The sequence below is a fragment of the Sus scrofa genome, chromosome 8, assembly GCF_000003025.6.
Source record: "Sus scrofa isolate TJ Tabasco breed Duroc chromosome 8, Sscrofa11.1, whole genome shotgun sequence".
Classification (NCBI taxonomy): domain Eukaryota; kingdom Metazoa; phylum Chordata; class Mammalia; order Artiodactyla; family Suidae; genus Sus; species Sus scrofa.
Window position 1 is genome coordinate 42,888,097 of NC_010450.4, and position 21,582 is coordinate 42,909,678.

At 35.3% G+C, this 21,582-nt stretch overlaps 1 protein-coding gene across 3 annotated transcripts in view; it reads right to left on the reverse strand.

Annotated features, from left to right (window-relative positions):
• TLL1 (tolloid like 1) overlaps window positions 1-21,582 on the reverse strand; it is a 238,333-nt gene that overhangs the window by 32,214 nt on the left and 184,537 nt on the right. For 2 of the 3 annotated variants that reach the window (XM_021101281.1, XM_021101282.1), the window contains exons 12-16: window positions 20,122-20,267; window positions 10,406-10,601; window positions 7,842-7,967; window positions 6,590-6,750; window positions 4,014-4,194 (exon numbers count right to left, since the gene is read on the reverse strand). In XM_021101281.1, the coding sequence (XP_020956940.1) occupies window positions 4,014-4,194; window positions 6,590-6,750; window positions 7,842-7,967; window positions 10,406-10,601; window positions 20,122-20,267 (810 nt within the window). Of the gene's footprint in view, window positions 1-4,013; window positions 4,195-6,589; window positions 6,751-7,841; window positions 7,968-10,405; window positions 10,602-16,801; window positions 16,810-18,858; window positions 18,920-20,121; window positions 20,268-21,582 lie in introns of all 3 variants that reach the window. The other variant, XM_021101283.1, reaches the window with a different exon arrangement.

Genomic DNA, 21,582 nt, shown 5'->3' on the forward strand with positions numbered 1-21,582 from the left:
ATCTTTTCACCTTAACACAAACATTCTTGTATTTTTTATATAACAACTTTCAGATCTGTTCCCATCCACATGCTTAGTTGTATGCACAGGGCAACAGATAGAGTCCACACAGTGCATTTGAAGGTTGTTTCAAATTTCTGTTGCTTTCACAGTGTATTGAAAATCCTTCTTCCAGATTTTGAAATATTTCTTTATGAAAGAGTCCCAAGAATGGAATTTCTGAGGCGAATAGAATAGTCATTGTATGGCTATGACTTCCAAAACTATGTTGAATAGTAGTGGCGAGAGCGGACATCCTTGTCCTGTTCCTGATCTCAGCGGGAATTCTTTCAGCTTTTCATCATTGAGAATGATGTTAGCTCTGGGTTTGTCATATATGGCCTTCATTATTTTGAGGTAGGTTCCCTCTATGCTCACTTTCTGAAGGGTTTTTATCAAAAACGGGTGTTGGATTTTGTCAAACGCTTTTATTGCGTCTATTGAGAGGATCATATGGTTTTTATTCTTCAGTTTGTTAATGTGGTGTATCACACATTGATTTGCGGATACTGAAGAATCCTTGCATCTCTGGGATAAATCCCACTTGATCATGATGTACAATCTTTTTAATGTATTGTTGGATTTGGTTTGCTAGTATTTTGTTGAGGATTTTTGCAGAATAGTCATTGTATGCATGCTAAATTTATTCCTAAAGAGTTTGTCACAATAAACCCAGTAATGCGTCATGACAAATATTCCGAGAGTGAATTTTAACCTTAAGATATTCTTCAGTTTTGCTTGTAAAATACAATATCTTCTTGGTTTACATGTCTACTTTCTAGTAAATATGATGAGTAATTTGACTTTTAACACATGATTATATCACTAAAATTATATTTTTTTCTCCCTCTCTCCTTTTTTTAAAAATTTTTTTTTTTTAATGGCTGCATCCACAGCATAAAGAAGTTCCTGGGCCAGAGAATGAATTCTAGCCTCAGCTGTGACCTAAGGTGCAGCTGAAGCAATGCCTGATCCTGTAACCCACTGCACCCGGCTGGGGGTCTAACTGCACTTCTCTAGCAACCTGAGCCTCTGCGGACAGATTCTTAGCACATTACACCACAGCAGGAACTTTTAAAGTTATATTTTCAATGTGAATAGAACCTATAAATTAAAGTGGATGATCTTTGGTACATTGCGACTTAGTAATATGATCATAATCAGAACATTAAGTAATGCTGCCATCTCTTATGGTACTACATCAGCTTTTTTCACAAATATGTTTTTGTCTTCCCTTTTCTTGACCAAACAACTTCCTCACTAAGAGAAACTTCCAAGAATTTAAATGTGAAATAGATCTAATTACTTATCCAGGACTACAGTATTTTAAATATGAATCTGACAAACTGCCAAGACTTTTCAATGAATCAAAAAGAAAACATTGAACATTTATACTTATTTATCTTGGAATTTACAAAATGGTAATCTAATAAAGAAGTGAGACGTATATCCATTGGTTTCCAGGTAACAAATATGTTGAATGTAGCATACAACTAACACCATTTACAAAGGGCATGATCAACTTTTATAGTTAAGACAGGAATTCCGTTGTGGAGCAGCGGAAACGAATCTGACTAGTAACTAAGAGGTTGAGGGTTCGATCCCTGGCCTTGCTTAGTGGGTTGAGGACCCAGTGTTACTGTGAGTGTAGGTTGCAAACATGAATCAGATTCAGTGTTGCTGTGCCTGTGGTGCAGGCTGATGGCTACAGCTCTGATTTGACCCCTAGCCTGGGAGCCTCCATATGCTACAGGTGCGGCCCTAAAAAAGTTTTTTTAAAAATTAAAAATTATGGTTAAGAAAAACTAAGGCAAACAACAGTTTAAATGTTTTGTGACTCTGAGCAGTTTACTTATTTTCTCAGCTGCTTAGTCTGTCAAATGAATATACAATGAGATTATTAGCTTTATTTTGATTATTAAAGAGATAATGTATGCTTGTACAGTAATTTCTCAGAATGGCAGCTACAATATGAGGATTTGGGGTTTAATTTCCCCTTCAACTTCATTGTTCAGGTTACTTAACTGCATTTCAATATTATTGTCCTAAAGACATAATTTGTCCTTACAATTTAGAAAGTTTTGCCTGAACAGAAACATCAGAGCATGAATTTTAAATATTCTGGATAACTTTAATCATATTTTGTCACCAGTATATGTAGCATATGTCTTTTTAAAAAGTCTTATTAGGAGTTCCCATTGTGGTGCAGCAGAAACGAATCTGGCTAGGAACCACAAGGTTGCAGGTTCAATCCTTGGCCTCGCTCGGTGGGTTAAGGATCCGGCGTTGCCATGAGCTATAGTGTAGGTTGCAGACATGGCTCAGATGTGGCGTTGCTGTGGCTGTGGAGTAGGCCAGCAGCTTTAGCTCTAGTTGGACCCCTAGGCCTGGGAACATCCATATGCTATGGGTGCAGCCCTAAAAAGACAAAAGACAAAAGGAAAAAAAAAAGTCTTATTAAATAAAATGAATGATTTAAGGATCATGAATATTAATATTACGAAAAATTTATTCACCTTGTAATTTTAATTTTTAAAATAAATATTTAGGTGGCTTGAACTTAAGAAGCCTTATCTCTAACCACCGGGTCATCTCGAATTTGTAAAATACATGATATTTAGAAAATAAAAAAGTCTAAGGAAATCTAACTTTCATGAAAATAGTATATTAAAATTCTACTTTGAATAACGAGTCTTAAATGAATGCCTGAGAATAATTTTTATTTTTTATTTTTATTTTTCCTATTTATTTATTTTTATTGAGGTACAGTTGATTTCAATGTTATATTAGTTTCAATTGCCCAACATCATGATTCAATATTTTTATAGGTTATACTCCATTTAAAGTTACTATAAAATATTGGCTATATTCCCTGTGCTGTACACTGTATCACTGTAGCTTATTTATTCTATATGTTATAGTTTGTACCTCTTAATCCTCTTTCCCTGTCTTGCCTCCTGTAAGAACTACTAGTTTTTTTTCTATATCTGAGAAGAATTTTTAAAAGGCAATTAAATCTGAGGAAAGGAAGGGAAGGAGAGCAAGGGAGCCAAATCCATGTATTTTGAATGTACTTTTGTATATCACTTGGACCTCAATGGAACTTGTGAACCATTAACTTCAATTACACTGAAAACCCCAAACAAACCCTGAGCATTGTAAATCTCATTAATTTTAAATACATTGGGACTTTATTAAATGGACTTTGAATTAACTCGATCCAAATTACCTAATATTAAAATGTAATTGGAATTCAGTTGCTTTAGATTGCTTGCCAGTCTGAAAGGCAGAATGGATTGTTCTACCAAAGCTTGTTACAATTTTATCTATTTTTGAAGTTTCAGAATAATATTTTTAAGAGGTACAATTTTAAAGTTAGGAATATGAGGAAATCTCACTGATGTTTCTATTTTAATAAAATTTAGGGCCCTTTAATCAAATTTCAGCTCTTTAAGAGGGAGTTTTTTACTGTGAGCTGGTTCATGTTAAATTCCAAACATAGACCTGTGAACTGCTAGATATATCTGAAAATATATTATTTTTAGTAAAATTATAATTTACACATTTCTAGGTCTCTATCTGCAGTCATTTCTATAGTGATAAGGTAAAGTATGATTTTAATGTCTGCTTAATAATAAGAATGAAAATGTAATAATAAGAAACGTGTTGCTTAGCAGTAAGAATAAAAAATATGTTTCTAAAATGAGACCACACATTCCAAAGACAAAGATAAATTGTTTTGAAAAAGTCTGCTACTTTTCAGAGGTCTGGTAAAGGGTGTGTTTCATCAGGGCCTTATTACTAATAAACTAATTTTAAATAAAAAAATTATTAAACTAGGATAAATGTTCATGCATTCTATGTACCTTCAAGTTCATTTACAGAAAACTATGAAGAATGGATAGTATATAATTTAAGCCAATCCACCTTGAAAAAATACATAATATATACATGCAGCATGAAAATACTGATACCTGAAAAGAAATGTGCTTTGAACCCCTTCTTGGATACAGTATTGTCGGATTTGAACTCAATTCTCATATTGTTGAACTGGGATGTGATCACTTCAGGCACTTCAGCACCACAAAATTTGCCATGCAATTTAGACTCAGAAGAAAGACCACTCCAAATTTCCACATAATCATATTTGCAAACCTAGAAATAAACATGGTTACTGTAACCACAAGATTTGAAAGCATCAGATGATTGACATTTATTTTTGAAAAAAATGACCATGTTTTTCCCTCTTTAATCCTGTAGTAGTAAAACTGGATTTAACAGATCCAAAAATCAAGAAAAGTGTCCAAAATGAAGCAGAAGTCATGAAAGACAGAAGATTCTTGCTCTGAACATCTCCAAGAGCTCTATATACAACAGTATACTTGTATATATGTACTTACAGCATGTATCTTTTCCAAAAAATACTGAGTTAGGGAAAACTGAAATGACTTGTTTAACAATGTGTGTGATTGAACTCTGGGCCGGATGTATACTTTGCAATATGTCAACTCAAATTACTGGTTCTTGTGATATTAATTAAATGATAAGTCAGTAAACCTTGCTAGGAAAAATAAGATAAATTTTCCATCTACTTTGTTACAACTGTAGCTTTTATTTAGAGAGGCCTCTGACTCCAAGATAGGATAATGTTACCTTGGCTAAAGTTGCTTGATATTGGCTTTCCTTTTGGATATCAATATAATGAATAAAGCAGTGAAGTTATAACTTAATCCAGTATTCTATAAATCAAGATTATGCTTACACCTTTATTTTAAATAGCTAAGACTTCAAACTACAAAAATGCACAGAATTTTAGTAGCTTCCCACACAGTAACCTCATCATGAGTTTAAGAATTCCAAGATATGTTACAGAGTTTATAAAGCCTGCATCCAGGAATAAAGACTGCTACCATGAAAAAAATGCTTCAAACATACTGCCCCATACATTTAAAACTATCTACCTTTCTTCCTTCCAAACATAAACATCTTTCCTTCTTAGGAACATCTCTCAATGAGTGAGTCAAAATGTCATTTTGCCACAACAGCTTTATGGAAACTGAGACAGTAGAAGCCATTCAATAATAAGCTCACATGATACCACAGAACTGGCAGGGAGATTCCCATTCAAAAAGTGTCACTTTTATAAACCCTTTTCTAATATTACTATTATAAAAATATTTTCTTCACTTTACAATTTCCTCAAATTTAAGGTAAGTAAGAAAAATGTTTCATGTGGATAAAGTTTGTTAGAATATAAATTGTAGTCTTTTCCATCATAAAGCTTACACATGAGGTAAAGAAGTTCTTAAAGTGTCCATTGAGCTCTAAAACTCTATAACATCAGTTCATTATATTTCAGACTATAATTTCCTTTAAGGAAACACAAAAGTTTGCTCTTCTTTTAACCTTAAAGCCATCAGAAGACACTAAAAAATTACAGAGAAATGCCGTGTTCTACAATAAGCAGAATTTTAAAAAGGTAATTAAAAAGAAGGAAGGAAAAGTAGGAGGGAAAAAAGAAGCAACTTTACATACACAAAGACAAAATTATGGTATAAAACCCACAAATGTGACTAATGGTTATTGCCCAGGAGCACAGATATATTATATTTCTGTTCTTTCACTTCTCTGCAAGTGTTCAACAGATATACCTCAAAGACTAAACACTTTTTAGGAATGAATTTTATCATATTTAGAAGTTTGAACCTTATTTTAAAAAACGGCAGCTGAGAGAAAGGATAAGGGCATTTTACTTAAAGAGAAAAGAAAAAGTAGAAAAGCGCAAACAAAACAAACATTTGCTACATTTTTTTCCTGGACTTAACCAATGTTGATCAATCACACAAGACACAATTCTCAAAGGTGTCATTTCCAGAATCGACATTCCATTTGAATTTGACGTGTGTATACTACCACGTGGGAATTCTCAAATAAATGATTTCACTTGTCTAAATGTGATCACCCACAGAAAACTGGACCTTTACTACAGTAAGCTATATTATGTAAAGGAAAGACAGTGTCAACTAAATGCATTTTTATTAAGGTTAAAAAATTAATCTTTATTTGTGAACCTTAGGCATACTCATGATGCGAAACTACTTACATAAGGAAAATATGCCTAGTTCTACAAGTGAAATGCACCAGGTTCTCCCAAACAGGTATTTTTGTTATGACTCAACAAATGCATTTTGGATTATTTTTTTCTAGATAAGTCTATGTGACATGAGCCTAATATTTTCGCAGTATTTTAATAAATCAGGAAACCACTGAGTGTTAATACAAACTCCCTCGGAGTCATTGTCAACCTTCCACAAGCAGTCTAAAATATCCTCCAATGCCAACAGGAATACAAGCAGTTGCACAAATGAGAAATAGAGCAAAGAAAGATTACAGCATCTATACTATTGTACTACTGAAATTTTCCTTCCTTTTTTCCTTCCTCCCCCTCTCCCTCCCTCTACCTTTCTCTTTCTTTCTTTTTTAGTTTACCAGATTTCCTTTAGAGATTCCCAAAACATGATATAAAATTTTGTATTTATTTTTCACTTACTTCATTGCCCTCCAATTCAAAAAACTCAAACTTCATAGAAATTCTGTACTGTGTTGGTGCGACCACTTGCCACACGCAGTGTTTGTTGGGGGGGTATTCTTTGGGCCAGCCTGGAGTGGTTATGGTACCATTCAGTTTTGTGAGAAGTCCACCGCAAGCCGCTGGAAAGAAAGAAAAAGAAAAATTTCCCCTAATAAAGTCATCCCCTTAGCACCTTTCCATTGATAATCAAACATCTCAGCATTAAATTTCAACCACCTGGAGTTTTCAAAATCTAGAAAGCTGCAGTCTCTATTCCTTGGTCTTTAGCACAACTATTTGAATCATCTAATCCTATTTATAAAATGTTATTTTGTAGCTTTGGAGCCAAATAAATAATGGCTGTACTACAACATTTTAGATCACTTGAAAGTTGGGAGAGCAATATAAAAAAGGGGGGGGGTCAATTTTCTTATCTTTTAAATGGGTATAATAATATCTGTACCATACAGTTGTTGTGAGGATTAATAAATACATATATATAAAGGACAATACAGTCTGATGTAGTAAGATGAAAAACAACTGTGTATTTACTCAGACTCTTTCCAAGACGAGCAACTCTTGGGAAGAGTTACTTGAGCAAGCACGCAGGATAAACTATAGTAAAGAGAGTATATATGCCCCCCAAACTCTTTTTAACACTGGATTTCTTTCCCTTTTGGATGATCTATTTAACAGAGGTATTATTTATGTTACCTCTCCTTATTAATAGTGAAATTAGCAAATTTAGAGTATTAAAAAGCAAGTTAAATGAAAAGAAATAAATATACCATTCACAGCTCTTAATTAATTCCTAGGGAGTCAACAGTTAGCTAAAGTAACTGGTCTCTATTTTTTAATTGCCTTTTGTATATACATATATGTGTGTGTGTGTGTGTGTGTGTGTGTGTATTAACTAATATAGGTATTACTATACCTACAAATATATTTTAAAAACTGCTTGTACTTTCATATTTATTTCTTTTTGGTAAATTACCTACAAAAGGTAAAAGTTTATTTTTAAGAGTCACACAGAAATAACAGCCACATTACCTCATTGTTATCTGGTATATAACGTCCTCTGTTTTAAAGATACTGACTTTTCTTCATAATTGTGTGCATTTTATTCTACTATATTAGGAAGGCAGAAGAAGATAAAGAGAATGAGACTACCTGAAAGAAAGGATTGAGCAGGGATTTTGGGCAGGAGTGCCATGTGCAAATCCAGTCCTACCTTCACAGGTCCTTTTGTCAGGCCCTAGCTCATAGCCAGGCTCACAGGAGCACTGGTAACTGCCCAGTGTGTTCAGACAGCGCTGCTCACAGCCTCCACGGTCAGGCTTGGCACACTCGTCTTCCTCTACAAAGGTGGTGGCAATTAAAGAACAGCTAAAATATTTGGTTTTTACATATAATGTGCTGATTTTTTCTGAAAATATGATGTTTAATAGCTCTGAATGAAACTAAGACAATTGATTTCTTTAACAAAGGAGCAGGAACAATTTGCAAGCCCTCGATGGATGACATAACAAGAATTCACATCACACAGTTCCCATTGTGGCCCAGTGGATTAAGAACTGAACATAGTGTCCATGAGGATGCAGGTTTGATCCCTGGCATCAATTAGTGGTTTAAGGATCTAGTGTTGCCTCAAGCTGTGGCATAGATCACAGATGTGGCTCAGGTTGGTGTTGCCATGGCTGTGGCATAGGCCTCAGCTGCAGCTCCAGTTTGACCCTACCTAGAAACTTCCATATGCTGCAGGTGTGACTGTTAAAAAAAAAAAAAAAGAATCTGTGTCACTGCAATCTAAGAATTGTGTAAGAACTAGAAGGACTGGGCCAACTGGCGATCATCTTATCTCAGACCCAGTATGTTGTTTTCTGATTTTGAAGTCAAAAGGGATTATCAAAGCCTAGAGATTTTTCAGAATGAAATAGAAAACAACTACTGAAGAAAAATCTTTTTTTTTTTTTTTTTTAGGGCCGCACCAGAGGCATATGGAGGTTCCCAGGCTAGAGGTCAAATTGGAGCTACAGTTGCCAGCCTATGCCCCAGCCACAGCAATGCCAGATCCGAGCCGCATCTGTGACCTTACACCACAGCTCACGGCAATGCCGGATCCTTAACCCACTGAGCGAATCCAGGGATTGAACCTGCAACCTCATGGTTCCTAGTCAGATTTGTTTCTGCTGCACTACAACTTTACTAAATGCTTTTAAAGAAATATCATTATTAAGAAATAGATTATGGTGACTAAAAAAATTAGAGAGGGAAAATTCAAAAACTTATTGGATCTCTTTAAATTTAAAACATTTGTTTATAAAGACATGTTGATTCCATATTTTTGTAAACACATACACTAATGGTATATGGAAACATGAAAAATATATATGAAATAGACGTGAAAAAATATACTATTTTAAAAAACATAAATGACAAGATACTGCATAATCTCACTCTTTAAGAATAACCTATTCTGAATTAGGAAAATGGTAAACAATATTCACTGGAGAAATTATGCATCATCAAAATAAAAAGTATTTTGATATTCAAATACACAAACATCACATGAGAGCTCCTTATAGCATGTTTCCTCCGCTATAAAATATAACAGAGAAGGTCTGAAGCATGATTATTTTAATGAATACTTTGGATACATATAGTAGTATTGTCAAAGTTCTCTGCCTTTCAATTCATATGGTGAATATCTAAGTAACACTCAGGAAAAATTCATGATATTGTTGCTCTTTGAATAATAAAAATTATTATCCACACTAAATTTTGACATAAATGAATCCATCATTTATTCTGGAAATAGTAGTGTAGAGAAAATTTATTTTATATTTATTTTAAAAGAATTTTCTTCTATAATAACACATTTAACCTAAGCACCTATGAATTTTCTAATTGCAAATTTGATGTTATTGTCATTTCCACTAAAATAGCTTTCTTTTGACATCAGAAATATATATCGAACATAGGACAGGAAAATAAACTAAAATTGGTTAAGCCATTCAAAATTAAAACTGATAATTAAGAATTATTTGTCAAAAGTACATTTTGGAAGAAAATCACGGACTTGGAGAATAGACTTGTGGCTGCCCGACGGGAGAGGGAGGGAGTGGGAGGGATCAGGAGCATGGGGTTATCAGATACAACTTAGAATAGATTTACAAGGAGATCCTGCTGAATGGCATTGAGAACTATGTCTAGATACTCATATTGCAACAGAACAAAGGGTGGGGGGAAAAATGTATACATGTAAGAATAACTTGATCCCCATGCTGTACAGCGGGAAAAAAATAAATGAAAAAAAAATACATTTCGGGTTTCAGAATGTTCTACTAAGGAGGTTATAAATGATCTCTAATGTGGTAAAATGCCATTCTCTAAGGGATGGTTTAGAAATGCTGCCACTTAGAAATAAATTGATGGAACTATATGTCACTAACCCCCTTCTGGTTATGAACCCTTTGTTGACTATATTGTAAATATTTTCTTCTGTCTGCCTGTATACCACTTTCTGGATTTTGCTATTTTGACTATATTTATGAAAAGTAGAATGGTAGAATAAAAGCAGATGGTAGAATACCCTAGTGGACCTACATTGTGCTACAAAAACACTAAATTCCAGTATTTTACCACCAATCATTTTCATCAAAAAACATCAAAATATCTTTATGAACAGTGCATACTTCAACCTTCAATATTACTTTAGTTCTCCCCTAATTCAAAGCTGAATATCACATTACCCATGACAAAGAAAAGCTTACACTTTAAATGATTTCAAGTTACCTTTGAAAAAATTGGCAGCAAACCCTGCCTTGTTCACAGTTCCATCAGAAACAAACTTCATCCACAGGGTATTGGAGGTAGATTTGATATCTTCAGGTTTATCATAGCCACAAAAACGCCCTATCAAAGGGCTATTTTCACTGTTTCCATCTCGAACTTCTAGGTAGTCATAAGCACAGTTGTCATGTCTTTCAATCTATGGCAGTAAAAATATGTGAAGGTCTCTCTCATTAACAGACACAACACTTTCTATAAGAAGAGTCAGTGCCATGGTACTGGTACACCCATATAACAAATGACTTAATCCAAGTGAGAGCATTTCTGATGAGTGTGTATGGTACTATCCAAACTGTCTGTGAACAAAGGACATATTCATCTTGTAGACAGAGAGAAAGAAAAATCGATGAAAAAGTACATCCGCATGCATTAAGATCTGCAGATGTTAGCTGCCCTTTAAAATAAAATTAAAACACATATAGTAATTCTTAGGAAAATAGAATTTAAGAAAATCTGATGCTGTAGAGTACAGGGAACTATATTCAATCACTTGTGATAGAACATGGTAGGAGATAATATGAGAAAAATAAGTCATACACATATATGAGTCATATATGTGTATGACTGGGTTACTTCGCTGTATAGCAGAAATTGACAAAACACTGTAAATCAACTACACTCTAAGAAATTTTAAAAAAGAAGAAATAATTTAAAAAAGAAAATCCAGACAAAGTGATCATTAGAAATGTGGGCTAGATATGCTATATAAGAAATGTATGATACATTCTGAAACATAGTTACAAAAATTATTCATAGTTCACCAACAAAAATCATCATTTTATTAACAGAGGGGCTTAACTCAAATTCTATTGACAGATATTGCACTGTTTCACATTACCCATGACAAAGAAAAGCTTACATATCTTTTGGAAGGAATATGTCGTAACATGGGATTACATTTCTTCCTAGTCTATGTAGCTCGTTATCCACAGTTAGCACAGCTGTGAGTGGGATGACACCTTCAATGTAGAATCAGCACTGGCTACCCCTCTCAGGGTAACAGAGCTTGTTTAGAGGGGCCCTTTAACCTCAATACATTCTTTTCAATCTGTGTACCCTGGAGGAACTCAATCTTTCCTAAACAGTCATATGCAAATATTAGCTCAGATTATTGGCCTATGAAACTTTATGAAGAAGTGCAGGTTCGTGGGCTTTTAGTCCCAAGCTTTGACAAACAACAAACCAAAATTTACACGCTGTTTTACAAATTATAAGACAATTTCTAAATAAATTCTTGCTTTTTATTTTTTCATAGAAAATTGGCACTAACCCTGAAGTCTTAATAGAGTCAACTGCTTATTAGGTATTGGAAGCTGGAAAGCATAGCCAGCTCTAATTAATAATACATGAAATGTATCACCTCTTGCCAACCATCATCCAACATGCAATTCACTTATCATGGAATTCTCCTATTACAAAGCAAAGGTCAGGAAACATGTTCATTCCATGGACATGAATCAATCTGTAGGCATGAAACAGCTGGCATAGTTGGCTGAAGAATTCATTTCCTGATTTGTCAATACATTAACAATGACAGTCTTGAAATTAGGCAGCATAAAGACAAACAGGAAAGAAATAGATTTCGAAGCAGATTTGGTTAGAATGTAGTACTGCATTTGCTACTGCCCTTTTCCTAATCACACATCAGGATTTATTCACTTCAACAAATATTCCCTGCCTGCTCTATGCTGGGTACTCTTCCCACAGATTAGTGTGCATCACTCAGCAAAATAACAAATTACCTTGCCGTCCAGGAGCTTACCCTGGTGTGTAGAGAGCAAAGGTAAAATAAACAGTGTAAATAATAATCATAAAATATCAGAAAGTAAAACATTCTGTGCAAAATTACAAAGTGACACAAATAGGAAGTATGAGAATTGGGGCTGGGAGGGAGTGAAGGTTGTGATTTTAAATTATACTATCAGTAGAAGTTCACTGTGATGCATAAATCCAGATCTGTTTCCCTAAAAATGTATTCATGTCGTGTGTGGAATTATGGGAAAGAATTAAAGATATCTCATTTTTAAAGCATGTTTTTGAGACTGTAGCTGTTAAGAAGAGAGATAAGAGAGAGCCAACAGCCACACTAGTAACAAAATGAGTCATGGGGTGACCAGGCCAACCTGACCAGCTATAGCTAGAACTTCTATCAGTCTTTAAAACACTCCCTTCAGAATCAGAGTTCTTTATGAATAAGAGAACATTTCCAGATGGCCAAAGGCAATCCCCTTTGGTCAGGGGATACATAAAATAACATCTAACACTCTCGAGGTGTAGAGCTTGATAAAAGAATAAGCAAAACTGAACTAATGACAAAACTGTGGGGAAAATAACCAACCTAGTTTCACCTCCTTGAACAGCACAGAATGAACTGCTCTCAACTCAGGAGTCATATGACAAGGGGCAAAGGCTAAGTTAGAAGGAGAAAGGTGTGTTCAGAGCTTGGTGTTAATGGATGTAAACTATTGCTTTTGGAATGTATTAGCAATGAGATCCTGCTGTTTAGCACTGAGAACTATGTCTAGCCACTTATGATGGAGCATGATGATGGGAGAAAAAAGAATGTATACATGTATGTGTAATACATGTATGTGTCACGAGACTGTACAGTAGGAAAAAAATTGTGTTGGGGAAATAACGATAAAAATATACATACAGCCATGGTCATACTAGCTGTATTCATAATAGCCAAGAGGTGGAAGCAATCCAAATGTCCAGCAGTGGATGAAAGGATGAGCAAAATGTGGTATACACATAAGACGGAATATTAGCCTTAAAAAAGAAGGAAATCCCTTCATGGATGAGCCTTGAGAATATTACATGAAGTGAAATAAAGTCACAAAAAAGTCAAATATCATATGAGTCCACTTACATGAGGTAACTACAGTAGTCAAGCTCATAGAGACATAAAGTAGAAGAGTGATTGCCAGGGGCTTGGGGAAGGGAGGAGTGGAAAGCTGTTGCTTAATGGGTGAAGAGTTTAGTTTTGCAAGACGGAAAGTGTTCTGGAGGTTGATTGCACAACAGTGGGAATGTACTTAACACTCCTGTGTTATACGCTTAAAAATTAGTTCAGATGGTAAATTATATATTACGTCTGTTTTAAAATAATAAAAAACCTCTTCTAGGAGTGTTAGAATGTAATTTCAAAATTTAATCAACACTATCAACTACATAAATTATTAATCTTTTATAGACAGTGTAACTTAAAATTCTAAACATTTGGAACAATGCTAAAGTTGTTATTTTTTGCTTTGGGGAAAAATGTTAAAATATGACTAACAAAAAAAATCCAGATTAGCATCTATTACCAAAAATAAATGTTAATAATGGGAAAAATAAAGTCTAATAATGCTACTGACAAAAGGAATTTTAAATAAAAAGGAGAAAAGTGTAATAGGTTTTAAAATGTACTATTATTCTACTTAATATTTAATGAATTAATGTTATATTTATTGCTACTATTTAATATTTAATGATATATACCTGCAGCTCAAAATAGAGGGGAAAAAAACAAACTTAGTCAACTCTGTGAAAATCAAAATCATGAGTCCGGGTTAGGTCTATTTTCATATGATTCAGGTTTTGCAATGCTGCCATTTAACGTTTTTCCTTCATGACAAAGTTATTTTTAACTCATAAATTTAAAAACATTTATTGAAAACCTATGGTCAGATAAAACATACTCGATAGTGTATAAACACTGATGAATAAATAGACTGACAGACATTTATTGTTTAAACAGCACAAATGTACAAATGACAATAGTTATTGAAGGGAGATGATTTAATGCCATGAGGGAATACAGATGCCTCACTTAACTACCAAGAGCTGGTGCAAGAGTGCCAGGCTGTGGAACTGGTTTCAATCACAGTGCTACCAGCTATGACTTACGTGTTCTTGGGCAAGTTTATTTAATCTATTCTTTCAGAGTAGAATGATGGACTAAACTATAATTCTGAGGAGCTAATTAATTCTGCTTTACAGTCATTAACCAATACATATTCTCAGCCAAATATCCAAAAATAGTACAGGGCAAGCATAAAAATGTTAACTGATTAAGATCTCCTTGTCTGGGCTTCCTAGTTTATTTACAAAGACTAGTCTACGTAAATTCATATAAAATATTTAAAGGAATTAAAGGATTTCCTTTTTTCCCCAAGGGAAATAAACGTATTTTTACTAACATGAATATGTTATGAAGTCTGAGGTAACAATGAGAAAACTGACTAAAAGTGTCTTAGATATGCTATAAAGTATTTTCCCACATTGCATCAGCACTTGTTGCTGCTCTCCATGAGGCTAGATACCCCATATTTTTTCTTTAAAGAAAAAAGTTTATTAAAGTGTAGTTGATTTACAATGTTCCTTCAATTTCAGCTGTGCAGTGAAACATCAGTTAAATCACAGAGAATATTTGACTGTTGCACAACAGAGGGGTTAGGGGTGCCAACCCAGGGCAGCTATCTCCGCCTCAAAAACAAAGGAATTGCTAAATGACTCATCCAAGAGAAGGAAGCTGAATCAGTTTGGAGAACTTCACTCAAACTCAAGTTCTTTGTTCTTTTATTCTGCATATTTTGATCTCTAATTAAACACAAATTTTCCCCATGCTTGAAGATCCGTAAAGTGAAAATAATAAGTACTATGTTTATTTTTAAAAAATCTACATACAAGTGGATCCTTGCAATTTAAACCTGTGTTGTTCAAGGGTCAACTATACCAAGATACAAACTTCTGTACATAGTTTAGAATATTGAAGTTGGTAGTAACGATGTGGAGGACTACTCACACCATGGTTTTATAACTGGAAGTATAACCAAATCGGAGTGTGTAGAAATGTTGCTAAGTACCTCAAACTTAATCCCACTTAAATAAATACATGGAGGGGTTTCAATTAAACAGGAGTAAGCTCTGGTTTTATTTCACTTATTTTCTGCTTCAGTGACATTTCTTTGAAGGTCTACTGTAAACATTTTCAGTCTCCCCAACTTTTTCTCTTATGTATTTCTGCATGCTGAAAGTATCCGAATAAAACAGTCTTACAGAAGTTTCTTTACAAATAACACTGCTGCTGAAGGGAAGACAAGCTCTTCAAAATGATTTTGAACACTCATGTACAAATTCACTTCAGTAATGGTCTTAAGAATCAATGTACAGTAACTACTAGAGAAGAGAAAGTTTCCCAAAGGGTATAATTACAGAAGTATTATGACTCTTTCACCCTCCAGATAGGGTCTTTTCCTGCTCAAAGAGTCCTGAAACTCACTAACAAAGGTTCTTGTTCAGATTTTCTTTCTGTACCTACATCAAAATCAAAGTAGATTTTAGAGAGGAAGTTATGACATAAATTCACAGAAAGATGTAAATTCTTTATAGTAGATTTCAACAGATCTAGCTTATCTTAAGGGCCCCTTTATCTGAAAGGAGAGAGAGTAACAGGCAGTGAAAAGAAAGTTTTTGAAAAAGTCAAAGACTGATATCAGTGAATAAAAAGTTTTGTCAGAAAAAGACATAAAACAGAAATAGAGAAGACAAAAATTATACATTTTTCAATATAAAATGCATAAGCTATATATTGAAAATACATTATATAAACAAAGATACATTGATATAAACAGATAAATGACTAACCAAAACAAAATACCTAATGACCACTAGATCAAATTAAATACACAGTTGGTTCTGGGTATTTACCATAGTTGAGTTCAACAAAGTCACTGAAAACACTGAGTTAGTGTTTTCCTAACACTAGGCTCCTGGCTCCTGGGGAAATACAGGGTTAGTTTTCTCTGAGCTTCTGGTGACAAAATTTTTCTCAACTAATCTATACTTAAATGCTTTTTATGTGTGTTTCTGTTTAAAGGCACCTTCACATATGCTGCCAATTCTTTAACACTGAACTCACGGCCAAGAGAGCTGTATAACACATTCCTGAAAATCTAGCACAAAGCTTTTTCTTTATGAGGCACATCATAGGTGGGAATGTGCATACTGGATGACTCAAATATTTTGCTGTTCTCTGCATGTTCATAGATGACCCAGAAAACACTGCACTGATTTGAGGGTTAAGAATGAATTTTAATGAGTAGGAGAATTTGTAAACAAAGAATCTGTGAATAATGAAGATTGACTATACTTGCTAGCTTAACCCTTGCTCACTTAGTATAATACTAGGTTAATGGTTTAGTTCCCTCACTTATGAGATTTAGACAGCATATTATGACACCTAAATTCCTTGTAATTTCTGAAATTTTTAGACCCAAGGATCTCTAGTCTAAATTCAGCCACACTGTACACTAGGTCTTCCAAAACCTAAACCTTTTTACCTACCTAGGCTTGTTTCCCTCTGCATGGAAACTTATGTACATTTGATAAAGAAAGGATATATTAATTTCCACCCACCAGTCATCATGCACTCACACCTTCAAGTATAACCATCCTCCCCTTATTAACTATTAATCATATATCTAGTGGTGATGGAAAGAGTGATCAAAAAGATCACTGAAGGTAAGATTCCTATCCTTTAGTGCATATTTTAGTGAGACAGACAATAACTAAACAAGCAGATTCATAACATAAATTCCAGTATTTGTAAGTGCAATGAAATAAAATAAAAGAGAATAATGGTTCATAGGCAATTATAAGTAAGAAAATATTTTAAACAGAGTTAGCAGGCAAAAACTTTTTAAGGAGGCAATGATTAAGCAGAGATTTGAATGAAGAGAGGAATGAAAGCACAGATCTAGAGGTAGACCAACATCAATGGCAAATGCTGTTATGTGAGAGTAATCTTGGCAGTTTTGAGGAAGAGAAACAAGACCAAAAGCACTGGTAAAGAGGGAGTGAGAAGAAGCTCAGGACCAGATCTTGGGTGGCTTGAGCCATGGTAAATGAGTATGGGTTTCATTTTAGGTGTGATTAAAAAAAAAAAAAAAGACAAAAGCCTGGAAGAACTTAAGCAGAGTAGTGTTTGCTGTAACTTACATTGTGAAAGTATCATCCTGGCAGTTGTGTGGGTATCAGGATAGGTAGGGCAAGAGTAGAGATGTGAAATGCTCACCACATGCCAAGACGAGCGGCAGTGATGAGAACAGTGGGGGCCAGATGGTAGATATCAAGTGATGATATTGCATGTGGTATATTTTGAAGACAAAGCAAATGGAATATGCTGATGAGCTAGCCTTGGGGTTTAAGAGGAAAAGGTAGAATCAGGGATATTCCTTGAGTAAGTAATAACTCCACTGAAACACTAAATGCTGAAATAGGGAAGACCAAAGATGAATGGATTAGTCTAAGACATGACTATCACAGATTTGGTGTTAGTCAATTAAAGATGAAAGGCCTACTAGACATTCACAGATGTCCACTATATAAATAAAGGAAGAATAAACATAAGGAAATAAAGCAAAATGAAGAAAGGGTAGGAAATGAGATAATATATAAAATGTACTGTCAACCAAACTATGATATGACTTTACCCCAGTTGCAAAGCTTGTCAATAACTTAGTCATTTATTCAATCAACAAATATTTATTAAGTGACTACTCTGTGGCAGGCATGGCTCCAAATGCCTGAGGTATAAATATTTCCTACTTGGCTTCACATTATCCTATTTTTGAAGAATATCACTCAATATATTGATATATCAAAACAAACAAAAAAACAGAGAACAAAAACTGCAAACCAGCTAAAGCAGCAATTTCTGCATCTTAGGTATTTTTTTTTTTTCTTGCTTTTTAGGGCCACAGTTGAGGCATATGGAAATTCCCAGACTAGGGGTCAAATAGGAGCTACAGCTACCAGCCTATGCCACATCCACAGACACGCAGGATCTGAGCCATGTCTGTGACCTACACCACAGCTGAGAGCAATGCTGGATCCTTGGTCCACTGAGTGAGGCCAGGGTTTGAATCCTCATCCTCATGGATACTAGTTGGGTTCATTACTGCTGAGCCACAATGGGAACTCCACATCTTAGTTTTGGGATGCAGGGAATCAATGTATTCTCTGACATCATATTGAAAGACAATTCATCTCAATTTTTGCAATAGCACAAAATACATGCAATGTGGTCATTATGCAGATAACCAGTGGTTTTGGTCTAAAAAGTGGGTGAATCCTACCCAGTTAATTTACTCTTTATAATATGGTGATCTATTTGAATAATGTTTGTGGGCTTACTGATCAAATAAAATGACAAAATTCCAACGTGAATCAAATAATCCAAGAACTAAGATTTCCAAAAATGCAAAGTAGTCAGGAGTATAAACATCGTGATCACGGCAGAAAAATATAATTTTCCTCTTGATTATAAGAAGAAATATGTCTTGAAAATTAAATGGTACAAGCAAAGAAGCAGAGACAGGAACCAAAACATATGTGACCCAGCTTACAGGTGGGGGTATGAGGTTCTCTGGGCTTATGGGTCATACCTGGATCCCCCTGATGTTCCTGCTCTGGGCACAGGGACATCGTGCAGTCACCACACTCAGTGATAAGGATATCCTGGCTGTGGATGGGGTTCCCGATGCCCTTCTGATCACATGGGCAGTAAGGAGGCCTCCTAATCAGTAAATCAGTAACCTCTAATTATGGCATTTGGGTCTCTAACTCCTTCCTGGACCTTCTGCAACCACCTCCCCATTCCTTCCCACTCCACCTGGGGCTCTCAATTTCCAGCCTGAATCTATAATTTAAACATATCCAGGAGTTCCTGATGAATTCCTACATCTCTTGACTTCTAGTTCCTCATTCAGTTCCCCTCGCCATTCAACAATGACTCATCAGCCTTGAGCTAGTTTTGGACGCAGACTTTGCTCCAGGGTTCAGACTGACCTTTGGTTTATTCTGCCCTCATCTAATAATGCAATGTTGCTGCTGATCTCTTCCCTGATAAATTTTTTTTCTTTTGTCTTTTAGGTCTGCACCCATGGCATATGCAGGTTCCCAGGCTGGGGGTCTAATTGGAACTACTGCTGCCAGCCTATGCCACAGCCACAGCAATACCAGATCCAAGCCATGTCTGCGACCTACACCACAGCTCATGGCAATGCCAGATCCTTAACCCACTGAGCGAGGCCAGGGATCGAACCCTCAACCTCATGGCCCCTAGTCAGATTTGTTTCCACTGCCCCACAACGGGAACTCCCCTGATAAATATTTTTGATGAAGTCAAAATCTCCTAAGAATATTTAAACCCCTGTTTCTGATATAAATGATTTTCTACCTAATGATTAAGAGGTGAAAAATGGATCCCCCCCAACAACAACAAAAAAGACAATCTATCCAATCTAACCTTTTACTTTGGAAGAAAAATCAAAGTTCTCTTATTTAATGGATACTTCAAGCGTTCTTGTGAAAGAAGCCTGGGCACTTGTCAAAAGAAACTATTGTCAGGTACTTCAAACATTCTAATTCGAAAAGCACAGATAATGTAAACTCACTTTAATCTTCTTGAAAATGTCTGCAACAAGACGAAAGAAAAAGAAAAAAACACCCTCTTTTGCTCTTGATGTTCCATTTTATAGGCAATCATTTGCTTCTTCACTGATTAAAAAGCTGATTCTCTAGTTCTTTGCTTCTTTAATGAGGATCCCCTTAAATGCACTGTCATTTATAGAGTGTGTGCCCTGCACAGGCTGCCTGAAAGACTTTACCTCAAAGGCCTGAAAGGTCAGCCCCACGTAACAGTCTTCTGACACTGCTATTTTCCACACACATTCTTTCATTGGCCTATAGTCATCCGGATAATTAGGAGACTGAATCTGTCCTTCATTTTTACGTATCTCACCTCCACAGATAGCTGAGGAAAGCAAAAAGAAAAAATAAATAAATAAACTGAGACATGCCATTTCATTTGCATTTTTTTCTAGGAGAACATTTTAGTTCACTGCCTGTAGCTGAGTTCAAAAAGTTCAGGTTATAAAAATCAAGGTTTTTATTAATAACCTGAACTTTTTTTTTTGAGGTTATAAAAAAACCTTGGTTGTAAGTATTTAATTGATTGTAAAAAAAAAAAAAAAAAAAAGACCTAGCCACCTAACTGTAAATACTGGATAACAACCTGTGGAGGAATTTGTGATTTTTTTCACTGTTAATTCACATCTTTACAAAAATAAGCATTTAAAAAAAAAAAAACTTTTAGAAACCTTTTGAGATTTTGTAAATTTACTCTATGAGAGTTTGTCCTATGATTTTTTTGAACTGCTTTTTTCTGTCTTTCAGCCTCAGGTGGAAGATGATCAGGAGAGGCCTTTGAGTGGGCCTGGAGCTCAACATCTGTGGCTCCACCCAAACCATCCTCTTCACAGCCACACAGTTAATCTCTAAAACAAATGCTTCCGTTCTCCTAAAAGTCTAAGGGAAGCAGTAATCTTCTGTCTTCTCAATTGCCTTAACTGCTGTGCTGGCATAGGCAGGAGCAAGAGGGTCTTCTCTGCCCCTGACCTGGCAAGAAGGGAGCCGTTTCCAAAGGCAGGAAGCACAACACCAGCTGATTGTTTTTGAGATGTATGGAACAAAGCATCTAGTAAATTCTTCTTGAATGCTGACTCTTTCATTTAGACAAACAAGCTCCAGAACTCTGCACAGTTACTTTTTCTGCAGTTTCCTATAACAGGATTTTCAGCAGTACAGGCATCAAATATACACAGACCCAGTACAAAGAGAAGTGGTAATTTCTTTTTCTTTTTTTTGCCTTTTTGTCTTTTAAGGGCCAAACCCGAGGCATATGGAGGTTCCCAGGCTAGGGGTCTAATCAAGCTATAGCCGCCAGCCTATGCCCAAGCCACAGCAACGCCAGATCTGAGCCTTGTCTGTGACCTACACCACAGCTCACGGCAATGCCAGATCCTTAACCCACTGAGCAAGGCTGTAGATCGAACTCGCAACCTCATGGTTCCTCATCTGATTTGTTTCCACTGTGCCATGATGGGAACTCCCAGAAATGGTAATTTCTCTATAATATTTTAATACTTATCATGAAAAAACAACAGAAGTTCAATAACTCTTGCATTATTTTTTGTTGTTTTCTATCCTTGATGAGTTCCTCTCCCCCAGACCACCTGCATTCTGTTAAGTACATTTACATGTCACTACATTACTGGTACCAGAAAACA